The sequence below is a fragment of the Anabas testudineus genome, chromosome 17, assembly GCF_900324465.2.
Source record: "Anabas testudineus chromosome 17, fAnaTes1.2, whole genome shotgun sequence".
Taxonomy (NCBI): Eukaryota; Metazoa; Chordata; class Actinopteri; order Anabantiformes; family Anabantidae; genus Anabas; species Anabas testudineus.
Window position 1 is genome coordinate 15541305 of NC_046626.1, and position 27494 is coordinate 15568798.

The window sequence follows — 27494 nt, forward strand, 5'->3', positions numbered from 1 at the left end:
AAAGCATTTAACGTTTGTAATTTTGTGACTTTTTATTTGTATGTTTTAAATAAAGGCAGAAAACAAATGTACTGACTGCTGTACAAATATGTACACTATAACATCCACAACCTGGGAGAAAATACAGGTCTAAATATCCATAGCATTAGTTTTAGCCTAGATACAGTTTCTAACATGCTGTCATTGTTTGATTTTCTTATGATTTCCCTGTTTGAAAATCTAAAAAGTCTTAAAACTCAAATGTAAGTGATTCTAACATTTACTGATTATCTTTACCGATTCATTTTGGTCACCAATCTGGATTAAAGCTGTCCTGTCTTTATATACTGTAGATTAATGTAAAGACACCGGACTAAATCTGTGACATACAGCACGACTACAGATCAACAAACAGCAGTAGTGTCCTGTATCAGCTGAGGCGCGTTTAGTGTAGATAAAATTAAGGCAATGTAGAATCTGGATGGATCGTTTGTGACTGGCCTGTGGGCTGAAGAGTGACGGGGTCAAGGCACTGTGTGTCCACTGTGTTGGAGGTACTGCGACTGTCCTGGGTTGATGATGATTTAAGTGTCCTTGTCTTCTAAAGTATAAAATAAAAGTGCATTAAACTGTAATTCAAATACACTTTGACATTTGAAGTAGGAGCTCTTACATTTCATGATATATTTCAATAAAAGATGAGTATTTGTGTCCAGATCTGACTATAATAACGCTGCAGCATCATTTGCATTAACTTCACACGTGCTTGTAGGATCTATAATGTTAAAGATCAGTGTGGGATGAAGTAAAGAGTATTTCGTACCTTTCGCTGGTGGTGCAGGTAACCGCCTCCGAAGTTGTCTCGATGAGTCCAGAGTGACAGGCTGTGAAAAGACAAGTTTTGGTTCAGGTTCTGCTTTTGTATACACGACCCTTAGCATGTTTTGGAGACAAGTTCTGGGGACTAGATTTCAGTAGCCTTCAGGAGGAACTTGCAAAGGAAAGGGCGAGTGCTTGTGGGGCTTTTTTTTTTCTATGATTGGTTATGATTTTTTTTTTCTTATAACAATTATGTTAATGCTTAAACACAGAAGAGGTTGCGTCAGTCGAAACTGATAATTTACAAACTGTACCATTACTGGAATGGTCCTGGTCTTGAGACGAGACTGTGTGTCCACATTGAGGCCGGCACTTTTCAAAGCAGCAATTCTTGAAGAGATGTCACAGATCTAGAGGAGAAACAACACAGAACATATGTTGTTTGATTAAGGTTCAGCCTGGTGTTACAGTAGTTATGTTACATTTGGATCATGTTGACTTAATAAAGACTGAACTGGGAAAAAATCCATGTGTGTTTTTCACGTTTGTGTTTGATCAGCTTAAAATAAACTTTTATTAAAACTTAAACTAAAACTTCAAGCAGCAGTTTCTTGGATCTAACTTTTGTTCTTTTATCTTCATGAACTCAGAACCGTCTAATAATAAGCAGCAGTTTGGCTTTAATAGGATTGTTGTGTGAACCGTCGCCGTATAAATAAACAATTAAAACCTACTCCGTATCCAGCTTCAACCCACCTGTAGCTCCGACTGTTGGACCTTGGCCGCTGCTGATGCCACCTGCTCCTCCAGGTAGGACAGCTCCATATCGGACGTGGAGCTGCAGATTCCCCTGGCACACTCCTCCAGGTCGCTGAGCTCTGCTTCCAGACTGTAGACCGACCCTGCTGCCACATACACCTGCAGTACAACACAGAATTATTAATATTTTATGTATTTTTATTCTAGTGTAGTATGATGTGCAGTGAACAAAGTTCATGAACTCACATTCTCCTCCAGTCTGGAGAACTGTTGATCCAGCTTCTTGGGGTCGCTGTCGGGAGGCAGGGAGGGAGTGGGGAGTTGGGATCGCTCTCCTTCCTCCACTCCCTGCAGCAGATCCTCTGTGGCGTTGAGCACCTTCAGAACCTCAGTGGTGATGCTGCACAAAGCTACTGCTGAATACCTCTATAATACACACACAAAGGCTGATGGGTGGTTTTTTAAAACCTGATATTTGCAGTAATATTATGACATTTAATCTGACCCGTTTCATGTTAGAAAATGACTTGGATTAAAGTTTGCATCCTTCATTTTCTTCTTTTACAATAGATTTCTGATGCGCGATGGTTCAAATCTTGCATTTCTAATAACTTATCCCCAGCAATTTATTTCATTTTCCACACCCTCGTCTACAGGATGGAGAAAATGTTGATTTTTAGAAACATAAAATAGCCTGCAGCCAAGTGGTCACCACACTCTACATCACATCACCGCTATAAATAACTTCTAACAAAACATTTAAGTTCTCACCTGCTCCAGGAGAGTGGATAAAAACTCTACTGTTCTGTAAAGCTCCATGTCACTAACCTACAGCACAGAGGAGAAGAGACACGACAGGAAGAGGAGCAGCAGTAGCAGCAGGTAGGGTAGTTAGTTATGCAGTTAGTTGCACTCTACTGTTGTTGTTAAACGGACTCATCTTTGGTGTTAACTCAAGGATGTATTGAATGTATAAAGAGGTGCTTACGCTCTGAATCTCCTGTGGCGACAGTAAAACCTCGTGAAGAAGAGACGTGCTGCTCTGCTCTGTGTCATCTGGATTTCCTTTGGGTTGCTCACATTTTTCCTCCATTACTTCATTTGCATTTTCCCCCTGTGCAGTAATTCCCCCCTGCACTTCCACTTTATCCACTTCTTGTGTTTCACATGTTTGTTCGGCCTCGTTTGTCTCAAGTTTTTCTGTTGGTACATTTCTTTCCTCGTGCACGCTGTCATGTTGGTTTGTATCATCCCTGCTCTCGTTTCCTCTGGAAACACGCCCCCCACTTTGCTCAGTTTCATTTTCTCCCTGTTGTTCTGTCGCAGCCGGCTCCGGCCTCATGTCACCTCCACTCTCAAACTCTCTCCCACTTCCTGTCTCCTCTGGTGTCTCTCCGTCCTCTAGCTCTCTATTTACTTTCACATTTTCTGCAGCTTCATCCTTTAATGTTTCCCCCTGCACTTCCTCAAAAGTCATCATCAACATGCTGCTAATTATTCTGTCAAATTCAGTCTCGTCCTCCTCATTGCTGTCCGCTGCCGTCTCCCACTTCACTTGGCTCTCTTTGCTTTCTTTAAACGTCTCTTCTCCTTGTCGGTCTCCTTCCTCTTTGTTTGGCCACTTTGCCTCTGGCTGGTTTTCTTGTTGCACTCTTGTCTTATTTCTCTTCTCCTCTATCTCTTCAGTCCTCTCCTCTGTTTTTATCTCTTCCCTTTCGTCTCTTTCAGCCTCGTCTTCCCACTCCTCTTCACACTTCTTTACTCCTGTTCTTTCATTCTCCGTCTCTCCCCTTTGCTTGGTTTCGACTAAGTCGTTATTTTCAGGTCCTTCTACTTCCATGTTGTCTTGTGGAACATCTTCTATCGTAATCTCACTGTTTAAAATGTCCGTTACTTTTGCATCGCTGTCATCATTCCTCATTTCTTCTATCTCAGCCCTCAGACCAAACATTTTCACATCCAGATCTCCGAATGATTCTCTCCTCTCCACTTCTGTTACCCACCGTTCGTCCGTCTCAGTGCTGCTCGTAGTTCCTCCTTCGTTTTCCTCCTGCTCTGTGACTCCATCATTCTCTCCAGCTCTATCCAGCTCATCTTCTGTGGAGGAAAACTGAGAGGCGCTGACTAGACTGGCCAGATCGCGCAGCTGTGCAGCTTCAACTGTCTTTTCTGCCTGTAACTTCCACAGCGTCTGCTCATTTATCACGTCCTCCTCCTCTTCACCTCTCTCAGCTGCGTCCAACTCTTCCTCCGTAGATGAAAACTGGGTGGCGTTGACTTGGTCAGCTAATCTGCACACTTTCATCGCCAGCTCCTCACCCTCCACTTCCTCCTCCTCATCCACAGCAACTCTGTCCAGCTCATCCTCTGTGGATGAGAACTGGGTAGCTCTCACTTCTTTTTCCAGCTGACAGAGCCTGTAAGTGAGTCCTTCTGTCTCTTCATTGTCCTCCACCATGTTTTCATCTTTGTCTTCCTCCCATTTTTCTTCACTCTGATCAGCTTTATCTAACTCTTCATCAGTAGAGGAGAAGTATGTGAGCCTGGACTGTGCCACAAGCCTGTATAATCGGTCTTTCATATCTTCATCATCTAGATCCAAATCTATCTCTTCCTCCTCTTTCTCATCCCCAGTTTGGTCTTCATCCAAGTCAATCTCCATCTTCTTTTCATTTTCATCATCTCTGTTCTCACTTCCTCGTCTCCTTTCTACCCTCTGTCCATCATCATCATCATCATCATCATCATCATCATCATCATCATCATCATCATCATCATCATCATCATCATCATGCTCTGCATCCATGTCGTCATCACGCTCTTCCTCTCGAGTGGTGAGGTCAGGGACATGACCTTCTAGCTGCTGTAGCTGCTCATCCCTCTGATTGGCTCTGTGCCCAGTGATGTCACTATCTCTGTCAAGAGGTTCAGGGGTCGTTGGTCCAGAGGTCAGAGTGTCAGGTGTCACAGGATCAGAAGTGTGGTCAGATTGGTTGTCGCTTCTGTTTAAATCCTGTAAAGACACAAAAATGCAGAATTAAAAGATTTTATTTTTACTGCATTCGGTGAAATTTCCCCAAACGCACAGTCTGCTGCAGAGTTTCCTCTTTTTGTTTGATATCACACCAAGAGGATCTTCTAACGTCTTGTCCACGTCATTAATACTCAGAGCTTCATCTTTCATTACTGTAATCCAGACTTTTCATTCAATAATCTTCATAAGAAATGTAATATTATAATACTTAACTTTCACTTTTAGGTGAAGCCTTGTTAAACATACATTATTTTGATGAATTTCTCCTCTGCTGTCTTTGAGATGATCTGTTCTCTATATTAATCACTAACAGATGGTCCGATCTCATGTAATGTGATTTATTTCTTACCACATCTGCAGAAGGAGCTACTTGCTCTTTTTTACTCTTCCTTTTCCTCCGTAATCTCCTGACTTTTCCCACCTCAGGCTCAGCACAGACACTGCTGTGCTCCTCCTCTCCGGTCGGTTCTACGTTAAAGTTCACATCAATGATACTCGTCCTGCGGGATGACGAAGGTCGTCTGATCTCAGCAGGCAACTTCTTCTTAAAAAGAGCGAGCAGAGGTTTGTTAGGCTTCCTGATCCCCTCAGAGTCTGAAAGCACGTCATCTCTGCTGCCTTGGTGTCCCGTCACCGTTGATGTTATCCTGTCTCGGGTGTCCTGCAGGTTCAGATTGGAGTCTGTCATCTTCCTGTGGATCTCCTGTAGGACAGCACCCCAGGAGCTGTCAAGCTCAGGCTTAGCTTCGTTGTCAGAGTCCATGCCTTCGTAGGCAGACACCACACCAGACTCCCTCTCCAGGGCACTGTAGACCAGGCTCTTCCTTTTGGTCAACAAGGTGGGACGAGACAGCTGGGCGCTCTGCAGGGCAATCCAGTTCCCATCTGGACTCTTCAGCACCGAGGACACACCTTCAAATCACATACATACACACACACATGCAGCAACATAAACAAACACAGTGGAGGCAGATATTAGCTGACAGACTTAACTGGAACCAGGAGAGTCACAGGATGTTAATTATTTTAAACCCCATCAAACTGAATTGTATTATTTAGACATTCCTAAAATGATACAAGCCTGTGTTTCAACGTCCTCTTCCTTTGTAATTCCCCTACCCACTAAAAAGTTGTGTTTGTGTTACAAAGAATCTAAAGTCAACATTATCAGTCAAGTTGGATTTACTTACAGAGCACATTAAATAACCCTGATGTTGATTAAATTGATTCAAATGCAGATCACATCTTTAAACCTTTCAACTCCAAAGTTTAAGGGAAGGAGCAGTGAGCAATGAGCAGCAGGATCTTACCAGCGTTGTCCAAACGGTCTACACTCCTCCAAGCAGACATAGCCGAGCCACCATCTTTCTTCAACACTTGAGAGGAGTCTTGTATCAAACCTGGAGTTTCATTGGCCGAGAGGGAGAAGGCGGAGTGTGACCTCTGGTGAGAGTGAAGTGTTAAAAAAGGAAAAAAGATGTGTTATTGTCATCTGGTGGCCTCGTCTGATGTCAACAATACAACAATAATAATAATAATAATCAGCCTGTTTAACAGTTTAACCAGCAGAGGTCACCACCGTACAGATGAGACGGTTTGTGTTGCAGCAAACTCAAACATCTCCAATTTTAGTGGCTGTAACTGTGATGTGGTTTTTACCCAGAGGCCTGGTTGTTGTTGGATGGAGCTGGAGGCCTGATCAGAGCTGGACTGAGGGCGATGAAGGTCTGCGTTTTGTTCGAGGGCCCAGTCCCGATCGTACTCTGCTCTCATCTCAGCCAAAGTCTTCCTCCTACTAATAATCTGACATAGACAGGGATGGGGATTAGCACTCCATACAGCCTTAATCTTACATCACAACCTTAAAACCAGATGTTTCTGCTTTTTAAATATACAGTTCTACTTTTTGCACAATAGTTTTGGCCAGCTCCTCGATGAGTTCTCCTCTGTGCTCCCGCAGATAGTGTGCCTCATTCTGCTTCTTCTGATAAACAAACACAAACAAGAAAGGTATTTAGCATCTCACACACACACACACACACACACACACACACACACACACACACACACAGTAAGCTGATTATAAATCTACATATTTGCTGTACTCATTTGCTCTACTTTGGGATGCTTTCACAGATTAGTGAGAAGAAAATGTTTTCTAACGTACATATTTTAGAAAAAGGCTCATTATTTGGCTCTGTTAATCGATACATGAATGAAAGACAGGATCTGACTAATCACACAAACAGCACTGAGCATTACAGCCTGTACGCAGCCCCCGCTTTGGAGGCATTTCAGAAAAATACTATATATGATTAATGTAATTTTGCATTTAAATCGCCCCTGACGTTGTTATACTGTAGTATTAAACTGTCACTTGGATTCAAAGATAATCCTTATGTTTCCAGTCATCTGACTCCAAGACTAAAAGCAGTGGATATCAGATAAAGGAAGAACTTGATAAAAAAATGTAGAGGATATTTATCAAATATTAAACACCAATAAAAAAGTAACATATGGCATCAGCGACTGTATAAAATAAACAAATATCTATTGCTGCATTACTAACTATAATTGGGCTATTTGTAAGACATGCATGTCAACAACCTGACTGGCAGAGTTGAACTCAGCCTTGGAGATGGCCTCGTCTATGGCTTCCTCTGCCACATGCAAGGCCACAGTGAGCGTCTCTGCCATGCTGTGTTCTAAACACAAAGAAACATGTTATTATCCAAATTGCAATTAGGTTAAAGCAGGGGGGAATAACTGCATCCATCCATTTCAGGTCCCACAGACTGAGGCGTGACCACCAGGCTGCTGCAGGTTTTCTTTCCTGTTTGCAGTCACTCTCCTTACTGGGAGAGTAAGGAGAAGTGAGCGTAGAGCGAGACACAGAGGAAGGAAATGAGGGTGAGACAAAGGAGAGCAGAGCACACCAACAGCTGTTTGAGATGCAACTGGAAATCAGCACCAAAAGATTACAACCTGCATCATTTAACTGTTCATTTCTCAGCTGTGAAGTATTTCTGCATGTCGGCACAGTTCAGACTAGGCGCTGTGTGAGTTCATGGATTCAGGAGGGGATTACAAAGACCCTCAAATAACCTTGAATTGGATAATGTGGCTGCAAAAGGTCAGTTGTGGTGGCTCTCTTATGAAAACAGAATTAAGCATTTACTGTAGGAAGACTGGATTACTGAAAGAGGGCAACTGCCCCGGATGAGCCAGCTTCAAAGTCTGTGGTAATTTGATGAACTGGTTTAAAATGAAAACGGTCTTAACCCCAACCTCTTGGACTATTATTACCTCTCTGAGGTCCTGGTTGTCTGAGGTGGATCAAGTTTTAGCAGAGCATTTACCTGGGTATGAAATTATATCTGGCTTGTTTATTCTGTACAGAAATCAAAAGGGAAGATGCCTTCGATGATAACAGGAGCCAGTTTACTGTATGTTGCTTTCAGACAGAGCCAGGCTAGCAGTTTCTGCTTGTTTCCAGTCTTTATGCTAAGCTAACTGCCATCTAGCTTTTAGTTTTTCCCCCTTAAGCAGTTAAATAAATAAAAGTATCCATCACATCATCTTATTACTTCCATAAAAAAAATACAACTACAGCAACAATCACAACTTCTCCTACTGGGTAAGTACAGGACATAAAACTGCTACTAGTTACCACAAGTAGACAAACACATTTTTATCTCATGATTTCAACTGTACAGAATCATACAGCACCTTCACTTTGTCTGTAGAAGGTCGAGTCGCTCCCGCAGACGCTGCCTTCATTGCAGATGCTGTCCTCATAGGCGCTACCCTCTGCACACACACACACACACACCACACACACACACACACACACACACACACGGTGACATGAACATGAAAAGACAGATACAGTACAGTATGCCCACATGGAATTAACCTTGCATCCTGAAACTGGGTCAGGGTAAACTTTGAAATTAGATGGAGGATTAAGTAAAAGAGATTAATAATAAATGAATAAAAAAATATGAAAGTGTGTCAACTGGACACGTTCATTCAGTTTTAATGTGAGTCACCGATGTAGCACGTCTGATTTGTTAAGTGCATGTTGACGCACACTCACGGGCCACTTTATTATTAGGTACATCTGCATAATCTAATGCAGCGTTACACAGAAGCCCTGTGATGAATTCTGCTACTACAAAGTTAGAATTTGATTTTACAGTTGGTGACTGGGCAGCAGCAGTTACTTCTTGCAGCTCCGACTGAACCTTAAGCTCTTTTCACATCTTGTGAATATTCATGCAACAATGCAGCCATTTGTGGTTATATAAGTGCATTAGTGTGACCTCGTGTGTGGCATTACCAGGCGACCTGATCTGTGTGCAGCAGGCGATGGTTCAGAAGTACAGTGGAGTACCCGGGGTCACTTCCAATCATTTTAAGGGGCAACAAGAGTGATGTGAACTGTAGATTATTTGAGAATGCAGAAAGCACCTCGCTCTGATTGTGAAAGAATCCTTTCCCTAATAAAAACCTGATAGACATGCACAAGTTCACCATTGTTAGATATCTGGTAAATGAAGACAGACTGGAGACAAATCCTTATTTGTATTCCGGGGATACAGCATTTGCTCCTGGGGCAGCCTCATAGATGTGTGTGCAGACATCTGCTGTGTTGTAATATCTAATGAGTCAAGACATTTTAGCCCCAGCCCAGGGACATGAAAGACCACCACAGTGGTCTCTACCACAGCAGCTAAAGGTCAGAGTAACCCTGAAGGCACCACGAGACTGTGTCATAGTGGCATACATGGATATATGAATTTCTCTACATTATTTTTTTTAGATAAGTACATAATACTACTGTGATGTGCATCATAAATGTAGAGTATACAGTTACAGTCATCCCTGATACAGTATAATATTTGAAAGCTTCTCAAGAAAAGCATGATAAAATCAAATATTCTGGGCTGTAAGGTTTTTTTATTACACTGTGCATCAATATTATTATATTATATCCCCTTTTCAGACAGACTGACTTATCCTTGAGTGCAGTCGACTGTCAGTTTAAATCCAAAACTGGATGATGCATGTAGGAATTACACCCATTTTTATTCATAGAGTGTGAGTTTTAGTGACTGAAAATATTTGGATAAATAAACAGTCATACCTTAAGTTACAAATCTTGGTAGTCAGTGTTTGCCTGAAATCTAGAAACTCACAGACAGCACCAGATTCTTCCCAGGTGAAACAGTTTTTTCTGCTTGTTTTGGTTCGTTTAAGGAAATTCCTACAGGCTTTAGCTAAAGTTTTTAACCAAACCCTTAAATGAAAGCTGTCGGTCTACAGATGTTTTCTAGCGTGCACATGTGGATAGATACCTCCCTGAGATATCATAAATAAAAGCCAGTCCATCGCAGGGCAAAGAGAAACCATGAACATGTCTTAAGAGAAACTCAATTTCATAATGTGAACATAGCTATATCCTTGTGCTACATCTTCCAGTTTACTCTGCTCCTCAGGGTCACATAGTTCTTTTGCTTTTCTCTTTCAAATCTCTGAGCACTGTTGAGTCCATGAGCTATGGGTTCAGTGATGCCTGTACCCAGAGCTTTCAGTTCCCAAACGTCAGCTCTATTAATTCTGATTCTATCTGTGCAGCTCACGTTGTTGTTATGCAAAGTAACATTATCAGGACTTTCCATGAGTCAGACTCTGCAGATCTGATTTGACAGCAAAATAAAAAAACAACAAATTAATATGTATGATACAGTGAGCACTAAGAGAGTGCATGTGAGGGAGAAATGGAAAACACAGCTACCTAAATCAGAATGAGACGCTGAGCGGTGGCCTCGTGCCAGCCCGCGTCAGCCGTCCACCCACGTGGACACACAGCTATGCATCGTCTGCAGCCAGCGTCCTCTTCTTCATCTTTCACTTAATTCTGTGAAACCCCGTGTCTGTTGAGTGAGATCAGAGACTCTGAACTAGTGGCCTGGAGATGTACTCCCCTGCCTGTGTACATATCCATGCTGGAGCATGTGCTGCAGAGTGAACAGGCTTATTCAGATCACTGTATAGAACTAATAGTAATACGTACTGTGAGCCTCACGCTTCGTATTAAGTTGTATAGGACAACTTAAACTAAACTTAAAAACAATGGGGACTTTTTGTTTAAATCATTACTCAAAGTGTTGATTATCACATTAAATCACGCTGTAAATTTACAAATGGAATCATTTCTCTCAATCGACTGCTGCTTATATTTAAGATGCACTCACATTAAAACAAACTCTAGTTTTATAACACCAACTGGTGAAGTTCCTCTATCTTCAATTGCACACACAAAAAGCCTATATACAAAAATGTAATATAATATAATATAATATAATAAAAGCCAAATACAGCAGCACAGACACCTTCATTCCCTGCTGAGTGAGCCCGTCCTCCATATCAACAAATATGAATAAACTTGGCTGCTGGAGTAATCTGCTGGAGTTATGTCAGAGAAAAAAATCATAATCCTGTTTCACACTCATCTTAACTTCCTGTTTTCCAATATTTTGAAATATTAAGGAGTAAAAATCAGACTAATAAATAACAATGTAGTTATGTAGACACCGTCCTTTCTTTACAAACTGACCCTGTACTGGACTTGAGTTCACTTGCAGGTGTGTTTTCTTTTGCTTTAGGTTTGGTCTTTGTTTAAAGCAAACATCTGACTAACAACAGGTAAACTGATGAACAGGGTGGTATACCTGTAAGCTCCGACAGCGCACTGTGCTCCGCCAGATGTTTCCTATAGAGCGTCTTCAACACTTTGGCGCTGCCAAACCTCTTGAAGCGTTTCTTCACATTCGTGTAGAACCACTCTAATGACTGTGTCTTCAGCAACCTACAGGAGACAGACAGGTTGTAATAATAATAATTTAATCACATATTAGGAGACTCCGCTCGAATGAAGAGCTGCTCCTAGTTAGACGTGCCTGTCTTTGAATGTTTGTGCATACATTTAAATCCCCCACAAAAAACCACAAAGCACCTGGTCAGTAATGTGAGTGTGCAAAGAAAATATTTTAAGATTTACATGACAAGCTCCACTCTCTCTCTCTATGCGAGGGCTGAACAAGTACATTTCAACGACTGAGTGGTTTTATTTGAGTGACAGTCCTTCCTGAGATTGTAGAGAGAAACACTGGACTGAAAATGAGCTGGAAAATACAAATGCTGTTTGGCAGCATGTCTATGTTTCACCAAACAACAAGTAGGAGCCAGTAACTCTTCAGCCATTTGATTTCCATTAACAACAGACCATATACAAGCTGAAATGTCATCTCTGAATTTATCACCCACTAACTGTTGTGTAGCCACAAACAAAACCTGTGCAAGTCTAACGGAGATAAAGTATAAAGTTGATTTCATTTTTGAAAGGTGAAAAGACTGCAACCATCTTTTGGTCAGAGTCTCCCAGTAATGTACTTAAATTAATATAGTAACAGTATGACATGCAGTAATAAATACAGTAAGACAGAAAACAGAAGTGACACCACTGACACAATAAATGTGTTATTTTTACATGTTTTACAGCCACCTTCCAGTTACTACTAGTTATTTATAGTCACACTGTCTAACTGTATAACTGAATTTTTGCTTCCACCTTTTTGTTTTAAAACTAAATGAATCAGGCTGTAATTAAGTGTTGAGGACCGACAGCTCCGGCTGATGTATTCATATAAACATGTTAATTGATTTAGCATCTGTTCACGGTGTCGGTGAGTTTCAGTGTGAGTGTCTGTACAGTCAGTGTCCTGACAAGAGGTGGAGGTGACACAAGAAGTCTGTCACCCGCCCTCAGGTAACTCCAACAGTGGCTCCTCATAAAGACTCAACAGTCATTGGCAGAAAACTGTCAGAGCTTAAACCTAACCAACTTCTTCTAACCTAATATTTACCAATTAAAAACAGCAGGCTATATCCCTCTCTCTCTGTTTTGTAGACTCAACCAACACTGAATCAAACTACCACACTTTATCAGAGGTTATACAGCTTCTTTTGGACACAGAAAAGGAGTCCTACTCCCACTAAGCACCTCTAAATACACTTTAATGTGTAAAATCAATGGACGTCCCAGTCACTGGATGTTGGCATTAAATCTCACTCATCATGTTTTCCAAACCAAAAATCTCTAAGTTGTCAAAGTTGAAAATAATCAAAGCTGAGACAACAGACAAACATATGAAATATCTTTTCTTTTGTATGTGCAGGACACAGCTCAGACTGTGACACAGAGAGGCTACATGTCTGTAATAAAACTGCAATCTAATAAAAACCTCTTCTTACATATATTTTAGTTGCTTTGACTTAATCCAGTGAGTCTCTGTGTTTGAATGAGTCCTAATATGTAGCCTGCACTGTATATTAGTGACTGTATTTTATGTTAAATACTAAATGTCAGCAGAGTAAAGCAGAGTTATAATCGTAGTAAAAGCTGTCAGACCTTCATTCTTAACTTACAGACTAACACTGGATCACTACTACATCACTGGCACCATCAACAACCTTACCTGGTCTTTTGGCAGGCGCAGCAGAGCCAGGCTTTCTCCCGCTTGTTGTAGACCCGGCAGGCCTTGCAGACGTTGTAGTGGCAGTCGCGGCACTGTCGTCTTGGGTTGAGCAGAAAGGTGAAGGGCGAGCAGCAGCGGATGCAGCAGCGCTGGTTGAAGCAGCTCTGCCGTGACAGCAGGAGGCAGCGACTGCCTTCCTCATCCAGCTCCTGCTTCAGTTCACTGTGGGGAGGAGGGGGAGGGTTGAGAGGAAGAGAGAAGGGGTGGTTAGGGTTAGGGAGGAAGATAGTGAAACCAGAAATGTGTGCGAGTTAAACCAAATGATAAAAAAAAAGAGAATATTCAAGTGTGACAGTGTGTAGGATGAGAAGCTGAAGATATAGTTGATCTCTGTGAATAAATCAACAGTCGTGGGTTTAGTGTGTCAACAGGATGATTTTTAAAACAGGAAGACACATAAAGTTAATGAAAATGGAGCCGAAATAAAAGTGATTTTTTAAAGTTGGTCAGGCCATCATGTTGTAAACATTGTTAAATAATAAATTATCAAAAAATAAGTAATATCTAATACATCTCTCACTCGATATTTATCAAAACAGAAATTCTCACTGATAAATGTTTGACTGTTTACATAGAGCATTTATTATTCCACATTCATTCACAGGCCACCTCCTGTGCTCATGTAAAGGTTAGAGGAGGAATCTGAACTGAATAATACATCAGTGCCTTTTCTCAGCACCAGCAGCTTCGGTCCTGCATCTGTGTCTAAACACAAGGACGAGACGTTTGGGTCCAATACAAAGTGGCAGTCAGACATTTACATATGCTTTAAATATATTGGAATAAGAAACAACAGTGTAATGCATAGTTTCATCCGAATTTATCCATGCAAAACACTTAAATGTTTTTCTAGTTTTTTAAGCTTATTGTTATACTTACTTAAATTTTTTCATCTCCTTAGAAGTCCTTCTTCAAAGTCCGGTTTGTTACTTTCATAACACAGAAACGTTTAGGTCACATTTTCAGTAACTCTGGGACCGTTAAAAATTTACAGTGTCCCTCAGATGACCAAGCTGCCCGCTCACTACTGCAGCACTCTGCATTACCGAGTCTGGATAGACGGTATAAATAACCCTCAGACGGACCGTGCACACTCGTGCACACTCAGGCACACTCAGGCATAGATGGACACAGTAGGATATTTAACAAAGATGCAGAATGTGAAGCAACATGCAGAAATGTGCACACTCAGTACATGTTGTGCAGCTCTGTCCTCAACTGAAGGAGCTTTATCCTCAGGCAGAAAGAACAAACAGAGAAGCTCGAGCTGCACTAATCCTCACAAACAGTCTGGTTTACGTTTCTTCTCACAATGTGTGAAATTATAAATATATATTTTTAAATGGAGATCTGGATTTGTTCCCTCTTTTAGTGAAATGACTCATAGTTGTATTTCTGTATAACGTGAATTAAGTCAGCTGTGGCAGTAGAGGGCAGTAGATCACTGACTGCATTCTTAGATAGTTGGACTAAAACTGACACTTAAGACAAATTCTAAACTGAGTTTCAGAGTTAGAAATGTATCATGGCCTGAATATAACTAGGTTAGGTGAATTGTAAAGGAGAGCTCATAGTTTTAGCTCTGAATATGAAAGAAAGTTGATAAAAGAGTCTTAATTATAATAAAAATGATAATTCATTTATTGTAGTCATCAGTGCTGGTTTACACATCCTTTAAATCATTTAGTAGAGCTAATTAAAAAATATCTACTAATTTAAAATACTAAAACAGAATACAACCTAATATTTTTTATGCTTTTAATGAAATGTTGATGTTGTTAAACGTCCACATGCTCAGCAATAGGTGCCCAGCCCTGGGTCTCTGCCCACGAACGTTGTAATAAAAGAACGTGGGCAGAGACCCAGGGAAAGGCAAATCAGATAGAGCTCCCCAATCCACAGATGGCTGGGAAGTGAAATCAAGTCTTAACCCCCAAAATAATCTTTCTAAGCTATTTGTGGGTTAAGACCGTTTCTTCTCTATAGTCCTCACAAGAATAGATGTAAAGGTGTGAGTGAGTGATGGAGTGTTCATTTCCTATTGCTGAGCAGAGGACGCTGGAGCCGTGCATCAGAAGAACTTTCTGTACCACCTCTTCTTCTTCTTCTTAGCGATCTTCTGCTCGAGTTCTTCTATGCGGGCCCTCATAGAGCTCTCTGCTGTTTCCCACTGCTGCTCCTTGGTCTTCAGAGCGTCGTTGAGGTCATGTGTGGACTGAAGAAGGGATGACCTTTCCTCCTGCCACTCCACACGGTGACTCTCAAACTGCTGCTCCGCCTTCTTCAGAGCAGCCGTGACGTGGCTGTTGGTCTTCTTCTGCTCTTCTATTTGAGCCACGTACACTTGTTTGGTCTTCTCGATCTCCTCCAGGAGGGTGGTTTTCTCCTGCTGCCACTGAAGACTGTCAGTCTTCAGAGTGCTTTCGCTCTCTCTTAGTGCTGCTGTCAGGGTGTTGATCTTCGTTTTCGCAGCAGAGTCAAACATGGTTCTCTCCTGTTTCTCCGTGTCCAGGTCTGCCAGGAGGGAGAGTTTCTCTTCCCGCCACTGGAGACGCTCAGTTGTCACTTGGTCTTTTGCCTCCTTCAGCTCAACAAACAGTTGGTTTTTCTCCTGGTCCAGTTGAGCCACAAAGGAGGCTTTGGATGTTTCAATCTTCTCCTCCAGGGAGGTTTTCTCCTGCTGGAAGTGGAGGCGCTCGTTGTTCAGCTGATCCTGTGCCTCTTTCAGGGCAGCTGTGACTTTCGTGGTTTCGGCTTGTTGTTCCTCTAGCTGAGCTCTGTGAGCAGCCTGGGCCCTTTCTGTGGACCTCTCAGCCTGCTCCTTCTCTTTCAGAAGGGCTTCCTCCATCTTGCTCAGCCTCTCCTGCAGCTCCTTAGTGTGGTCCCGCTCAAGCTGAAGATCTTTCTCCAGTTTCTGTGCCTTGGTACGGGCCTCATACTCTGCATTGCCCTTCTTAGACAGCCGCACATTCAACATATGAGTTGATGTTTTGAGGTTGTTTTCAGCCGTCAGACGCAGCTGCTTCTCAGCCTCCACTTCCTTTTCCAGTTTCTCCTTTTCTTGCTTCATGAGCTCCAGCTGGAGCTGCAGATCCTTGATGGTTTTCGTCTGCAGCTCAGGATTGTGAGCTGTCTGGGTCCTGGTGTTTGTCTGCTGGTTCTTCAGATGGTTGATGTAATTCTGGGAAGACTTCTGTTTCTTGTTAGCTTCCTCCAGCAGGGACTTCAGCTGATGTATCTCCTGCTGCATTGTCTCTTTCTCCAGGCTCCACTTGTCCTCTTTGTTTCCCTGAAGTAGGTCGAGGAAATTGCTGAGTAAGTCCTCTTGGATTTCCAGGAGGACTTTTCCCTCATGTCCACTCTGGGTCAGCTTGGCTTCGCTGTCCTTCAGGTGACACCTCACTTCTTGCTCCAGGGTTCCAAGAAAGAAATTGACGGGCATTTTAGCCTTCATGAAGTTGTTTTCCATCTTGTCCAGCTGTTTCTTCTTTCTCTCTTTGTCTTTTGTCGTTTCAAACGTACTTTGTGTGCTTTTCAATGGTCAGTGAAATGTTTCCAAATCGTGACTTGGCTCTGACAAATAACACTTTGTCTCTGATTTCACCTGCTGTATTTAAGTACTTGTATCTATGACATCACAGCTTATGTTCTTTGATCTTGGTTCTCAGTGATACCATTGGTCGATTCGAAAGATTCCATACTTTGATGTATTGTTGCTGTTGGATACCAGTTTGTTTATGTTCAAAGAAAATATGTCAAAATAAAATGTAATGAACTGTATTATATGTAAACAAACAATATATATATAAATATATAATTGCTGTTTGTCAATGCAGTTTGACGTATCTTCTCCAGTCTTTTGTTGCCTCTGTCTCCACTTTTTTGAAACGAGTTGCTGGCAACAAATTGATAATAAGCACATTATTGTCAAAAAACAATCAGATGATTTAGGTTCAACATCTGAAACATCTCTGTGCACTTTTCAATCGAATATGAGCTTTAAAGAATTTGCAAACATTGTTTTTGCCAATAAAGTCTGTTTCAGTGTTTATAAACTGAAGCAATCTTAATTTATACAGGATACACTGGCTAAATCTGATTCACAAACATTTACATACACTTTAAACATGATGGAATAAGAACAAACAGTGTAGATCTAAATAAGAGGAGTTATTTTTACATTAGTCCTGCAGAAGCAGCAGTCATGACTGACTGATTAATATCTGATTACTGCTGGACAACAATCTGACAGCACGAGAACACAGGCCGAGATACGAGTCAGTGTGGAAATGAGAGGCTAAAACTGCAGCTTATTGGTATTTTTAATTTTTAGTCATTTAAAGTGGTTAATTATTCTGTGTAAAAAGTCAGAGTATAGTATAAAACCAATGTCACAGTTTCCTAATGTGCAAGTTGACTAAAATTGAGTGTTTTCTAATGGACTAGGTCGCCTCTTCTTTATCTAGTATCTGTACTTTATTTTATCCTGCAGGGTTTCATACAGATTTATCTATTCAAAACACTTAGTAATTATTTTTCAGGAATGTTTTTGAGTTTATTATTATACTTAATTTTATTTATTTATTATTATTATGTTTTAGCTCTTTAGCTGAAAGTTTCAACTTCAAAACTGAGAAATTATAACCTTTTAAAAGTAGAATTCATGGCAGAGCTGCTGCATTGTAAAGGAGAGCTTATAGTTTGGGCTCTGGATATGAAAGAAAGATCATCAGAGTCTACATGATACTAAAAATGATAATTCATTTATTATAGTCATCAGTGCTGGTTTAAACATGCCTTACATCATTTAGTAGAGCTAATTTAAAGTATCTACTAATTTAAAACACAAAAACATAAACAAACTAATATTTTTTTTGCTTTTAATGAAATGTTGATGAAATGTTGATGAAATGTTGATGTAAAACGTCCACATGCTCAGCAATAGGTGCCCAGCCCTGGGTCTCTGCCCACGAAGCTTGTAATAAAAGAACGTGGGCAAAGACCCAGGGAAAGGCAAATCAGATAGAGCTCCCCAATCCACAGATGGCTGGGAAGTGAAATCAAGTCTTAACCCCCAAAATAATCTTTCTAAGCTATTTGTGGGTTAAGACCGTTTCTTCTCTATAGTCCTCACAAGAATAGATGTAAAGGTGTGAGTGAGTGATGGAGTGTTCGTTTCCTATCGCTGAGCAGAGGACGCTGGAGCCGTGCATCAGAAGAACTTTCTGTACCACCTCTTCTTCTTCTTCTTAGCGATCTTCTGCTCGAGTTCTTCTATGCGGGCCCTCATAGAGCTCTCTGCTGTTTCCCACTGCTGCTCCTTGGTCTTCAGAGCGTCGTTGAGGTCATGTGTGGACTGAAGAAGGGATGACCTTTCCTCCTGCCACTCCACACGGTGACTCTCAAACTGCTGCTCCGCCTTCTCAGAGCAGCCGTGACGTGGCTGTTGGTCTTCTTCTGCTCTTCTATTTGAGCCACGTACACTTGTTTGGTCTTCTCGATCTCCTCCAGGAGGGTGGTTTTCTCCTGCTGCCACTGAAGACTGTCAGTCTTCAGAGTGCTTTCGCTCTCTCTCAGTGCTGCTGTCAGGGTGTTGATCTTCGTTTTCGCAGCAGAGTCAAACATGGTTCTCTCCTGTTTCTCCGTGTCCAGGTCTGCCAGGAGGGAGAGTTTCTCTTCCCGCCACTGGAGACGCTCAGTTGTCACTTGGTCTTTTGCCTCCTTCAGCTCAACAAACAGTTGGTTTTTCTCCTGGTCCAGTTGAGCCACAAAGGAGGCTTTGGATGTTTCAATCTTCTCCTCCAGGGAGGTTTTCTCCTGCTGGAAGTGGAGGCGCTCGTTGTTCAGCTGATCCTGTGCCTCTTTCAGGGCAGCTGTGACTTTCGTGGTCTCGGCTTGTTGTTCTTCTAGCTGAGCTCTGTGAGCAGCCTGGGCCTTTTCTGTGGACCTCTCAGCCTGCTCCTTCTCTTTCAGAAGGGCTTCCTCCATCTTGCTCAGCCTCTCCTGCAGCTCCTTAGTGTGGTCCCGCTCAAGCTGAAGATCTTTCTCCAGTTTCTGTGCCTTGGTACGGGCCTCATACTCTGCATTGCCCTTCTTAGACAGCCGCACATTCAACATAAGAGTTGATGTTTTGAGGTTGTTTTCAGCCGTCAGACGCAGCTGCTTCTCAGCCTCCACTTCCTTTTCCAGTTTCTCCTTTTCTTGTTTCGTGAGCTCCAGCTGGAGCTGCAGATCCTTGATGGTTTTCGTCTGCAGCTCAGGATTGCGAGCTGTCTGGGTCCTGGTGTTTGTCTGCTGGTTCTTCAGATGGTTGATATAATTCTGGGAAGACTTCTGTTTCTTGTTAGCTTCCTCCAGCAGGGACTTCAGCTGATGTATCTCCTGCTGCATTGTCTCTTTCTCCAGGCTCCACTTGTCCTCTTTGTTTCCCTGAAGTTGGTCGAGGAAATTGCTGAGTAAGTCCTCTTGGATTTCCAGGAGGACTTTTCCCTCATGTCCACTCTGGGTCAGCTTGGCTTCGCTGTCCTTCAGGTGACACCTCACTTCTTGCTCCAGGGTTCCAAGAAAGAAATTGACGGGCGTTTTAGCCTTCATGAAGTTGTTTTCCATCTTGTCCAGTTGCTTCTTCTTTCTCTCTTTGTCTTTTGTCGTTTCAAACGTATTTTGTGTGCTTTTCAATGGTCAGTGAAATGTTTCCAAATCGTGACTTGGCTCTGACAAATAACACTTTGTCTCTGATTTCACCTGCTGTATTTAAGTACTTGTATCTATGACATCACAGCTTATGTTCTTTGATCTTGGTTCTCAGTGATACCATTGGTCGATTCGAAAGATTCCATACTTTGATGTATTGTTGCTGTTGGATACCAGTTTGTTTATGTTCAAAGAAAATATCTCAAATTAAAATGTAATGAACTGTATTAAATGTAAACAAACAATATATATATAAATATATAATTGCTGTTTGTCAATGCAGTTTGACATATCTTCTCCAGTCTTTTGTTGCCTCTGTCTCCACTTTTTTGAAACGAGTTGCTGGCAACAAATTGATAATAAGCACATTATTGTCAAAAAACAATCAGATGATTTAGGTTCAACATCTGAAACATCTCTGTGCACTTTTCAATCGAATATGAGCTTTAAAGAATTTGCAAACATTGTTTTTGCCAATAAAGTCTGTTTCAGTGTTTATAAACTGAAGCAATCTTAATTTATACAGGATACACTGGCTAAATCTGATTCACAAACATTTACATACACTTTAAACATGATGGAATAAGAACAAACAGTGTAGATCTAAATAAGAGGACACATTAGTCCTGCAGAAGCAGCAGTCATGACTGACTGATTAATATCTGATTACTGCTGGACAACAATCTGACAGCACGAGAACACAGGCCGAGATACGAGTCAGTGTGGAAATGAGAGGCTAAAACTGCAGCTTATTGGTATTTTTAATTTTTAGTCATTTAAAGTGGTTAATTATTCTGTGTAAAAAGTCAGAGTATAGTATAAAACCAATGTCACAGTTTCCTAATGTGCAAGTTGACTAAAATTGAGTGTTTTCTAATGGACTAGGTCGCCTCTTCTTTATCTAGTATCTGTACTTTACTTTATCCTGCAGGGTTTTATACAGATTTATCTATTCAAAACACTTAGTAATTATTTTTCAGGAATGTTTTTGAGTTTATTATTATACTTAATTTTATTTATTTATTATTATTATTTTTTTAGCTCTTTAGCTGAAAGTTTCAACTTCAAAACTGAGAAATTATAACCTATAAAAAGTAGAATTCGTGGCAGAGCTGCTGCATTGTAAAGGAGAGCTTATAGTTTGGGCTCTGGATATGAAAGAAAGATCATCAGAGTCTACATGATACTAAAAATGATAATTCATTTATTGTAGTCATCAGTGCTGGTTTAAACATGCCTTAAATCATTTAGTAGAGCTAATTTAAAGTATCTACCAATTTAAAACACAAAAACATAAACAAACTAATATTTTTTTTGCTTTTAATGAAATGTTGATGAAATGTTGATGAAATGTTGATGTAAAACGTCCACATGCTCAGCAATAGGTGCCCAGCCCTGGGTCTCTGCCCACGAAGCTTGTAATAAAAGAACGTGGGCAGAGACCCAGGGAAAGGCAAATCAGATAGAGCTCCCCAATCCACGGATGGCTGGGAAGTGAAATCAAGTCTTAACCCCCAAAATAATCTTTCTAAGCTATTTGTGGGTTAAGACCGTTTCTTCTCTATAGTCCTCACAAGAATAGATGTAAAGGTGTGAGTGAGTGATGGAGTGTTCGTTTCCTATCGCTGAGCAGAGGACGCTGGAGCCGTGCATCAGAAGAACTTTCTGTACCACCTCTTCTTCTTCTTCTTAGCGATCTTCTGCTCGAGTTCTTCTATGCGGGCCCTCATAGAGCTCTCTGCTGTTTCCCACTGCTGCTCCTTGGTCTTCAGAGCGTCGTTGAGGTCATGTGTGGACTGAAGAAGGGATGACCTTTCCTCCTGCCACTCCACACGGTGACTCTCAAACTGCTGCTCCGCCTTCTCCAGAGCAGCCGTGACGTGGCTGTTGGTCTTCTTCTGCTCTTCTATTTGAGCCACGTACACTTGTTTGGTCTTCTCGATCTCCTCCAGGAGGGTGGTTTTCTCCTGCTGCCACTGAAGACTGTCAGTCTTCAGAGTGCTTTCGCTCTCTCTTAGTGCTGCTGTCAGGGTGTTGATCTTCGTTTTCGCAGCAGAGTCAAACATGGTTCTCTCCTGTTTCTCCGTGTCCAGGTCTGCCAGGAGGGAGAGTTTCTCTTCCCGCCACTGGAGACGCTCAGTTGTCACTTGGTCTTTTGCCTCCTTCAGCTCAGCAAACAGTTGGTTTTTCTCCTGGTCCAGTTGAGCCACAAAGGAGGCTTTGGATGTTTCAATCTTCTCCTCCAGGGAGGTTTTCTCCTGCTGGAAGTGGAGGCGCTCGTTGTTCAGCTGATCCTGTGCCTCTTTCAGGGCAGCTGTGACTTTCGTGGTCTCGGCTTGTTGTTCCTCTAGCTGAGCTCTGTAAGCAGCCTGGGCCTTTTCTGTGGACCTCTCAGCCTGCTCCTTCTCTTTCAGAAGGGCTTCCTCCATCTTGCTCAGCCTCTCCTGCAGCTCCTTAGTGTGGTCCCGCTCAAGCTGAAGATCTTTCTCCAGTTTCTGTGCCTTGGTACGGGCCTCATACTCTGCATTGCCCTTCTTAGACAGCCGCACATTCAACATAAGAGTTGATGTTTTGAGGTTGTTTTCAGCCGTCAGACGCAGCTGCTTCTCAGCCTCCACTTCCTTTTCCAGTTTCTCCTTTTCTTGCTTCGTGAGCTCCAGCTGGAGCTGCAGATCCTTGATGGTTTTCGTCTGCAGCTCAGGATTGCGAGCTGTCTGGGTCCTGGTGTTTGTCTGCTGGTTCTTCAGATGGTTGATATAATTCTGGGAAGACTTCTGTTTCTTGTTAGCTTCCTCCAGCAGGGACTTCAGCTGATGTATCTCCTGCTGCATTGTCTCTTTCTCCAGGCTCCACTTGTCCTCTTTGTTTCCCTGAAGTTGGTCGAGGAAATTGCTGAGTAAGTCCTCTTGGATTTCCAGGAGGACTTTTCCCTCACGTCCACTCTGGGTCAGCTTGGCTTCGCTGTCCTTCAGGTGACACCTCACTTCTTGCTCCAGGGTTCCAAGAAAGAAATTGACGGGTGTTTTAGCCTTCATGAAGTTGTTTTCCATCTTGTCCAGCGGTTTCTTCTTTTTCTCTTTGTCTTTTGTCGTTTCAAACGTATTTTGTATGCTTTTCAATGGTCAGTGAAATGTTTCCAAATCGTGACTTGGCTCTGACAAATAACACTTTGTCTCTGATTTCACCTGCTGTATTTAAGTACTTGTATCTATGACATCACAGCTTAGGTTCTTTGATCTTGGTTCTCAGTGATACCATTGGTCGATTCGAAATATTCCATACTTTGATGTATTGTTGCTATTGGATACCAGTTTGTTTATGTTCAAAGAAAATATTTCAAATTAAAATGTAATGAACTGTATTAAATGTAAATAAACAAAATATATATTTAGATTTATAATTGCTGTTTGTCAATGCAGTTTGACATATCTTCTCCAGTCTTTTGTTGCCTCTGTCTCCACTTTTTTGAAACGTGTTTCAAATTGATCACATTGAGCACATTATTGTCAAATTTAATAATAATAATAATTTTCAGATTCTATTTTATCGATTGTACCAAGAAAGTCTGTTTCAATGTTTATTTTTGTTTGCACAAGTATTTACAACAATCCACTGGCAAACTGAAGCAATTCAAACAAGATAAACTGGCTAAAAGACACTGATAAGCTGGATGTATGAAGTCGGAGTCAACTTAAAGATTCAAGTACTTAGGAAGCAGAAAAGAGCACAATCTGTTTAAAATGAGGGTGTGACAGATGTAATCTGTGAAAATGGTGTATGGCCCCTTATGTACTGTTTGTGTCAATGCAATTCTGCAAATATGTTTGACTTAATTTAGCACATTAGCGTTTGTAAAATTAAGCGTAAAGTAAAGAAAAAGTTGATTAGAGTGAAAGAGATCCCAGCACAGAAACGGGTATGAATGTGTTTCAAAAAGTCTAGTCAAGCTTAAGTAAACAACAAGATTAGCTCTAAGTAAACACCACAGTAGAAAGTTCACCACTTCACTGCTTTGGATCATGTCATGCAGGGATTTACCAAAATATTCCAATTAAAAATATGATTCTCATGCAAAAATATAAAAGTGTTAGCTGGTAGAGAAGCTGGCAGCGATGTTCACTACTGCACAGGTTACAATATAACTGTATTATATTATATATTATAATATATATATATATATACACACTGTGTATATACACACTGTGTGTGTATATATATATATATATATATATATATATATATATATATATATATATAGTGTATATATATATATATATATATATTATATTAAATACAGTGTAGACTTTGTTAATAGTGTAAATGATTATCAGAGGCAAACTATCAGGAAACAATAGTCCTGCATAAATACATAAAACAAGGATAAGGACAAGGACAATTTTAATGTTCAGTACAGCTGAAAACATCTTATGGAAAATAAAGAAGTTTGTGTAGGTAAATTGGCTCAGATAACGACACTGCAGTAAACCCTACCTTTATATTTAGAATATTTAGCTTTACTGAGATTCTAGATAGAGAAAGGAAATTATTTTAATAATTATTCACCTTGTATAATAAGTTTATTTTAAAATGTGTCACTTTAGTAATCTTTAACTATTACATTAGCATTATTATTAGCAGTGACCCAAGAATCTGTCCGACTCAGAGCTAAACTAACAAAAATGAGACATTATCTGCAAATACAGGGACAACAACAGCAAACTGCAGTAAAATTTACCATTATATTCAATCCACTCATCCGTATTCCTCCAAACCTTCAGATTAAGCTGCCAATCTATCAGTCATTGCTGTTTAGTATTCAACGAGGCTCGAGCACTTCATCTCAGGGGGTGTCAGAGCTGAAATTCAGAAGCTGGATGCATGAAGTCAAAGCCCACTTCACGATTTGAGGAGTCAGGAAGCAGAAAAGTGCACAATGAAAATGATGTGGGGCCTTAACCAATGTATCCTGTACGTCTGCTAATGAAGGAATGTGTTGTAAAAGCAGTTTAGGAAAATGATGTAAAGATAAAAACTGCTTTAACAAACAGATCCAAACACAGATTAATAATCTGTCTGAAGTCTGAAACAGGTATAAATTCAATGTTCTTTAAACTGCGTTTCCTGATCACTGAAAGCAGGTTCTTTAACGTAACCACAGAAATAAGGTTGTGTAAGGAAGTGTAAGGGAAATAAGGCCCAGGGAGCAAATGAGAGTTCAATGGAGAAATGACATAATCATGTTAATCTGAACCTCTGCCCTTTTGTTTAACAAGCTGACAAATCATTTCCGACTATTGTGTACCTCGTTTACAGTCAATATAGAGAAAAGACTCAAATCCACCAACTGTATTTGGGTTCTGAATATAGAGATAGCTAGTCTGAGGGCAACAGGAAAGGGCTGTCGCTTCCTGCCCAGTGTTTTGAAGACAGACTTCAGAGCAGAGAAGCAGGATGGAAAATTTCCACTCAGGAGTAAAATACCTCGAAAGTGAAGTCACAAACAATTAGTATAGTTTGTTTAGCTGCTGTGTCACATCTTTAGTATTTTGCATAACTTTTACTGCTCTCAGTAAAAGTCTCACTGTCTGTGAAAAAGCTCTAAAATCCCACTGTGCACTACCTGCTCACAGCAACACAGCAGAAAGACACAGTGTAGTTGGTGAGATATCAACTCCAAACCTGAATACATGTATTTCTGCCAATTGGACGCAACAGAAACAAGTTGTAAACACATCATTGTGAGTTTATCATCCCAAAAACCAACAGCCAAGTAAGGCCTGATAGTCTCTGTGTCTCTTAACTTGCACTGGGTGGTTAGTGTAGATAAGACGTAGTGGACCATAAATCCACAACAAACTTTGAGAGCACAGAGGTCTGAACTCACCTGAGACGCTCCTCTTCCTTCTTGCGCAGCCTCATGTCCCTCTGCACCACCTGCAGCACGTGCTCCGCCTCGTTGTCCGTTAGCCCCGACAGATCCATCTTCCGACCCATCGCTGGCTCACGTCTGGCTGTGACTCAGTCAGCTTGTTGCTGTCATCTGAAATGGAGAAAATATCTAATTAAGAAAGAACATAAAACAAAGTTAAGAGTCACACCAAGTCACACATATTGTAGTTTTTACTTCACTACAGGTACCGGACAGGACTACTTCTCAAATACACTCATACACATATATAGCAGATAATACTTCTGTACTTTACAGTATTTGTCTTCTGTCATTACACATACAGTTGAGCAGCTATGAGAATGATGCAGGCTGCTTACATGTCTTAATTAATAACAATTTGTGCGATTAATACAACACCAGATTGACAACAATAACATTAAAGCACATGAAAACATTTACATCCTTAAGTAAAGTAAAGTATACAACTGTACAACTGCTGGGTCACACACAGCCCTATTACAGAGACCAGCACGTACAAGTCATTGTTGACGTCCTCCAAGCCACTTACACCAGGAAAGCAGGGGTATTAACACTGAGCAGGAATTGCATTAGCATTCCTGAGGAGGAAATCTCTCTCTCAGACATGAAGTTGCAGCCAACATTTCTCAAGACAGCAGATCAGGATGTCTGCAGTGAACCCATGTCTGTTATTATTATTATTATTATTATTATTATTATTATTATTATTATTACTACATATATGAGTTCCATTTGCACTTTAATGCACTTTAATCTAAACTTGAATTGCTGTTAGAAATAAAAGGCAACTTTCCTTCACAGACTGACCACAAACAAAAGGCTAGTCTGATCTCTAACAATGACATTTCACATCCTAACATGTTCGTTGTTGTACAACAGAAACAGGAACTCAAAACTCACCGGTGTCACGGTGACTCGCGTCTCGCTGGTTGAAACACGGACCTGTCGCCGCTGCGCAAAGACGCAAAACACGTCTGTAATCCCTCCACTTGTCCAATGAGCTGTGTTTGAGCCGCTGCCCAAACAAAACTGTTCAAATCCAGTCAGGCACAGAGTCTTCGAGACGCTCTTCAGAAAAGGTTCCTTCGTCTCAAAGGTGGAGGGCTTTAACTGCATGTGGAGGAGGTGGTGCCCGCTGGAGCCGGTCTGAGAGAAAGTCAGGATGAAGCCGAGCACAGTGGACTTCATGCTTCTAAAACAACAACAACAAATAGTTTATCTTTCAAATAAATAAATAAATGTTTTTAAAGACGTTCCCTATAAAAAAAGAAAATGCTCATTTTCGCAGACACAGGTAATAATTAGGCCAATTTGAACCCTACCTGTTGATGGCAGGTGTATCAGCAGCAACAAACGCTGATAAAAGGTAGAAAGGTCAAAGGTGACAGAGTTTTAACAAAGTGAAATAAAGAACAGATCGAAGCTGCAGAGAGAGAAACAGCCAAGTGATGAACTGATGAGCTGCAGGTGGCTGCAGGACGCAGGTAGGAAACCCGCCGAGGGCCACTAGTGGACAGGTGGAGAACTACAGTAGTAAGCTTAAACGTAATTAGATTCTTTAAAAAAAATATTTGACAAGCCCTTTAATTAGGAATGACGTGAGTCACTGAATGCAGAATATACATATGAACAATAAAATGCTGTGTTAGTATTACAAGCTTATTCAAAATACTGGACA

General features: G+C 41.1%; 1 protein-coding gene across 4 annotated transcripts; it reads right to left on the reverse strand.

Annotated features, from left to right (window-relative positions):
• Positions 1-17: 17 nt before the first annotated feature.
• Positions 18-27227, reverse strand: si:ch211-106h4.9 (rab effector MyRIP). Of its 4 annotated transcripts, none has more exons than XM_026373941.1 (18): positions 27139-27227; positions 26717-27008; positions 25772-25927; positions 13135-13356; positions 11329-11465; positions 8321-8401; positions 7199-7296; positions 6495-6575; positions 6251-6394; positions 5902-6034; positions 4941-5503; positions 2546-4570; positions 2329-2385; positions 1804-1983; positions 1555-1716; positions 1113-1208; positions 803-863; positions 18-577 (listed from the first exon to the last, which is right to left on the reverse strand). In XM_026373941.1, exons 3-18 carry the CDS (start codon positions 25879-25881, stop codon positions 564-566), a joined length of 4164 nt encoding a protein of 1387 aa, XP_026229726.1. In that variant the 5' UTR covers positions 25882-25927; positions 26717-27008; positions 27139-27227; the 3' UTR covers positions 18-563. The 4 variants fall into 4 exon arrangements, with proteins under 4 accessions (XP_026229726.1, XP_026229724.1, XP_026229725.1 ...); XM_026373939.1 differs by having other exon boundaries at positions 18-580; XM_026373940.1 differs by having other exon boundaries at positions 18-580; positions 25772-25945.
• Positions 27228-27494: the final 267 nt, after the last annotated feature.

What these genes read in the sequence shown, in the direction of transcription:
- si:ch211-106h4.9 (XM_026373939.1), bottom strand. Translation starts at nt 25,881, where the DNA reads ATGGGTCGGAAGATGGATCTGTCGGGGCTAACGGACAACGAGGCGGAG. An exon ending in TAGCTCCTTCTGCAGATGTG is followed by an intron (nt 4,571 to 4,940) that starts GTAAGAAATAAA and finishes GTGTCTTTACAG; the next exon opens with GATTTAAACAGAAGCGACAA. An exon ending in TCCAACAGTCGGAGCTACAG is followed by an intron (nt 1,209 to 1,554) that starts GTGGGTTGAAGC and finishes TTTCTCCTCTAG; the next exon opens with ATCTGTGACATCTCTTCAAG.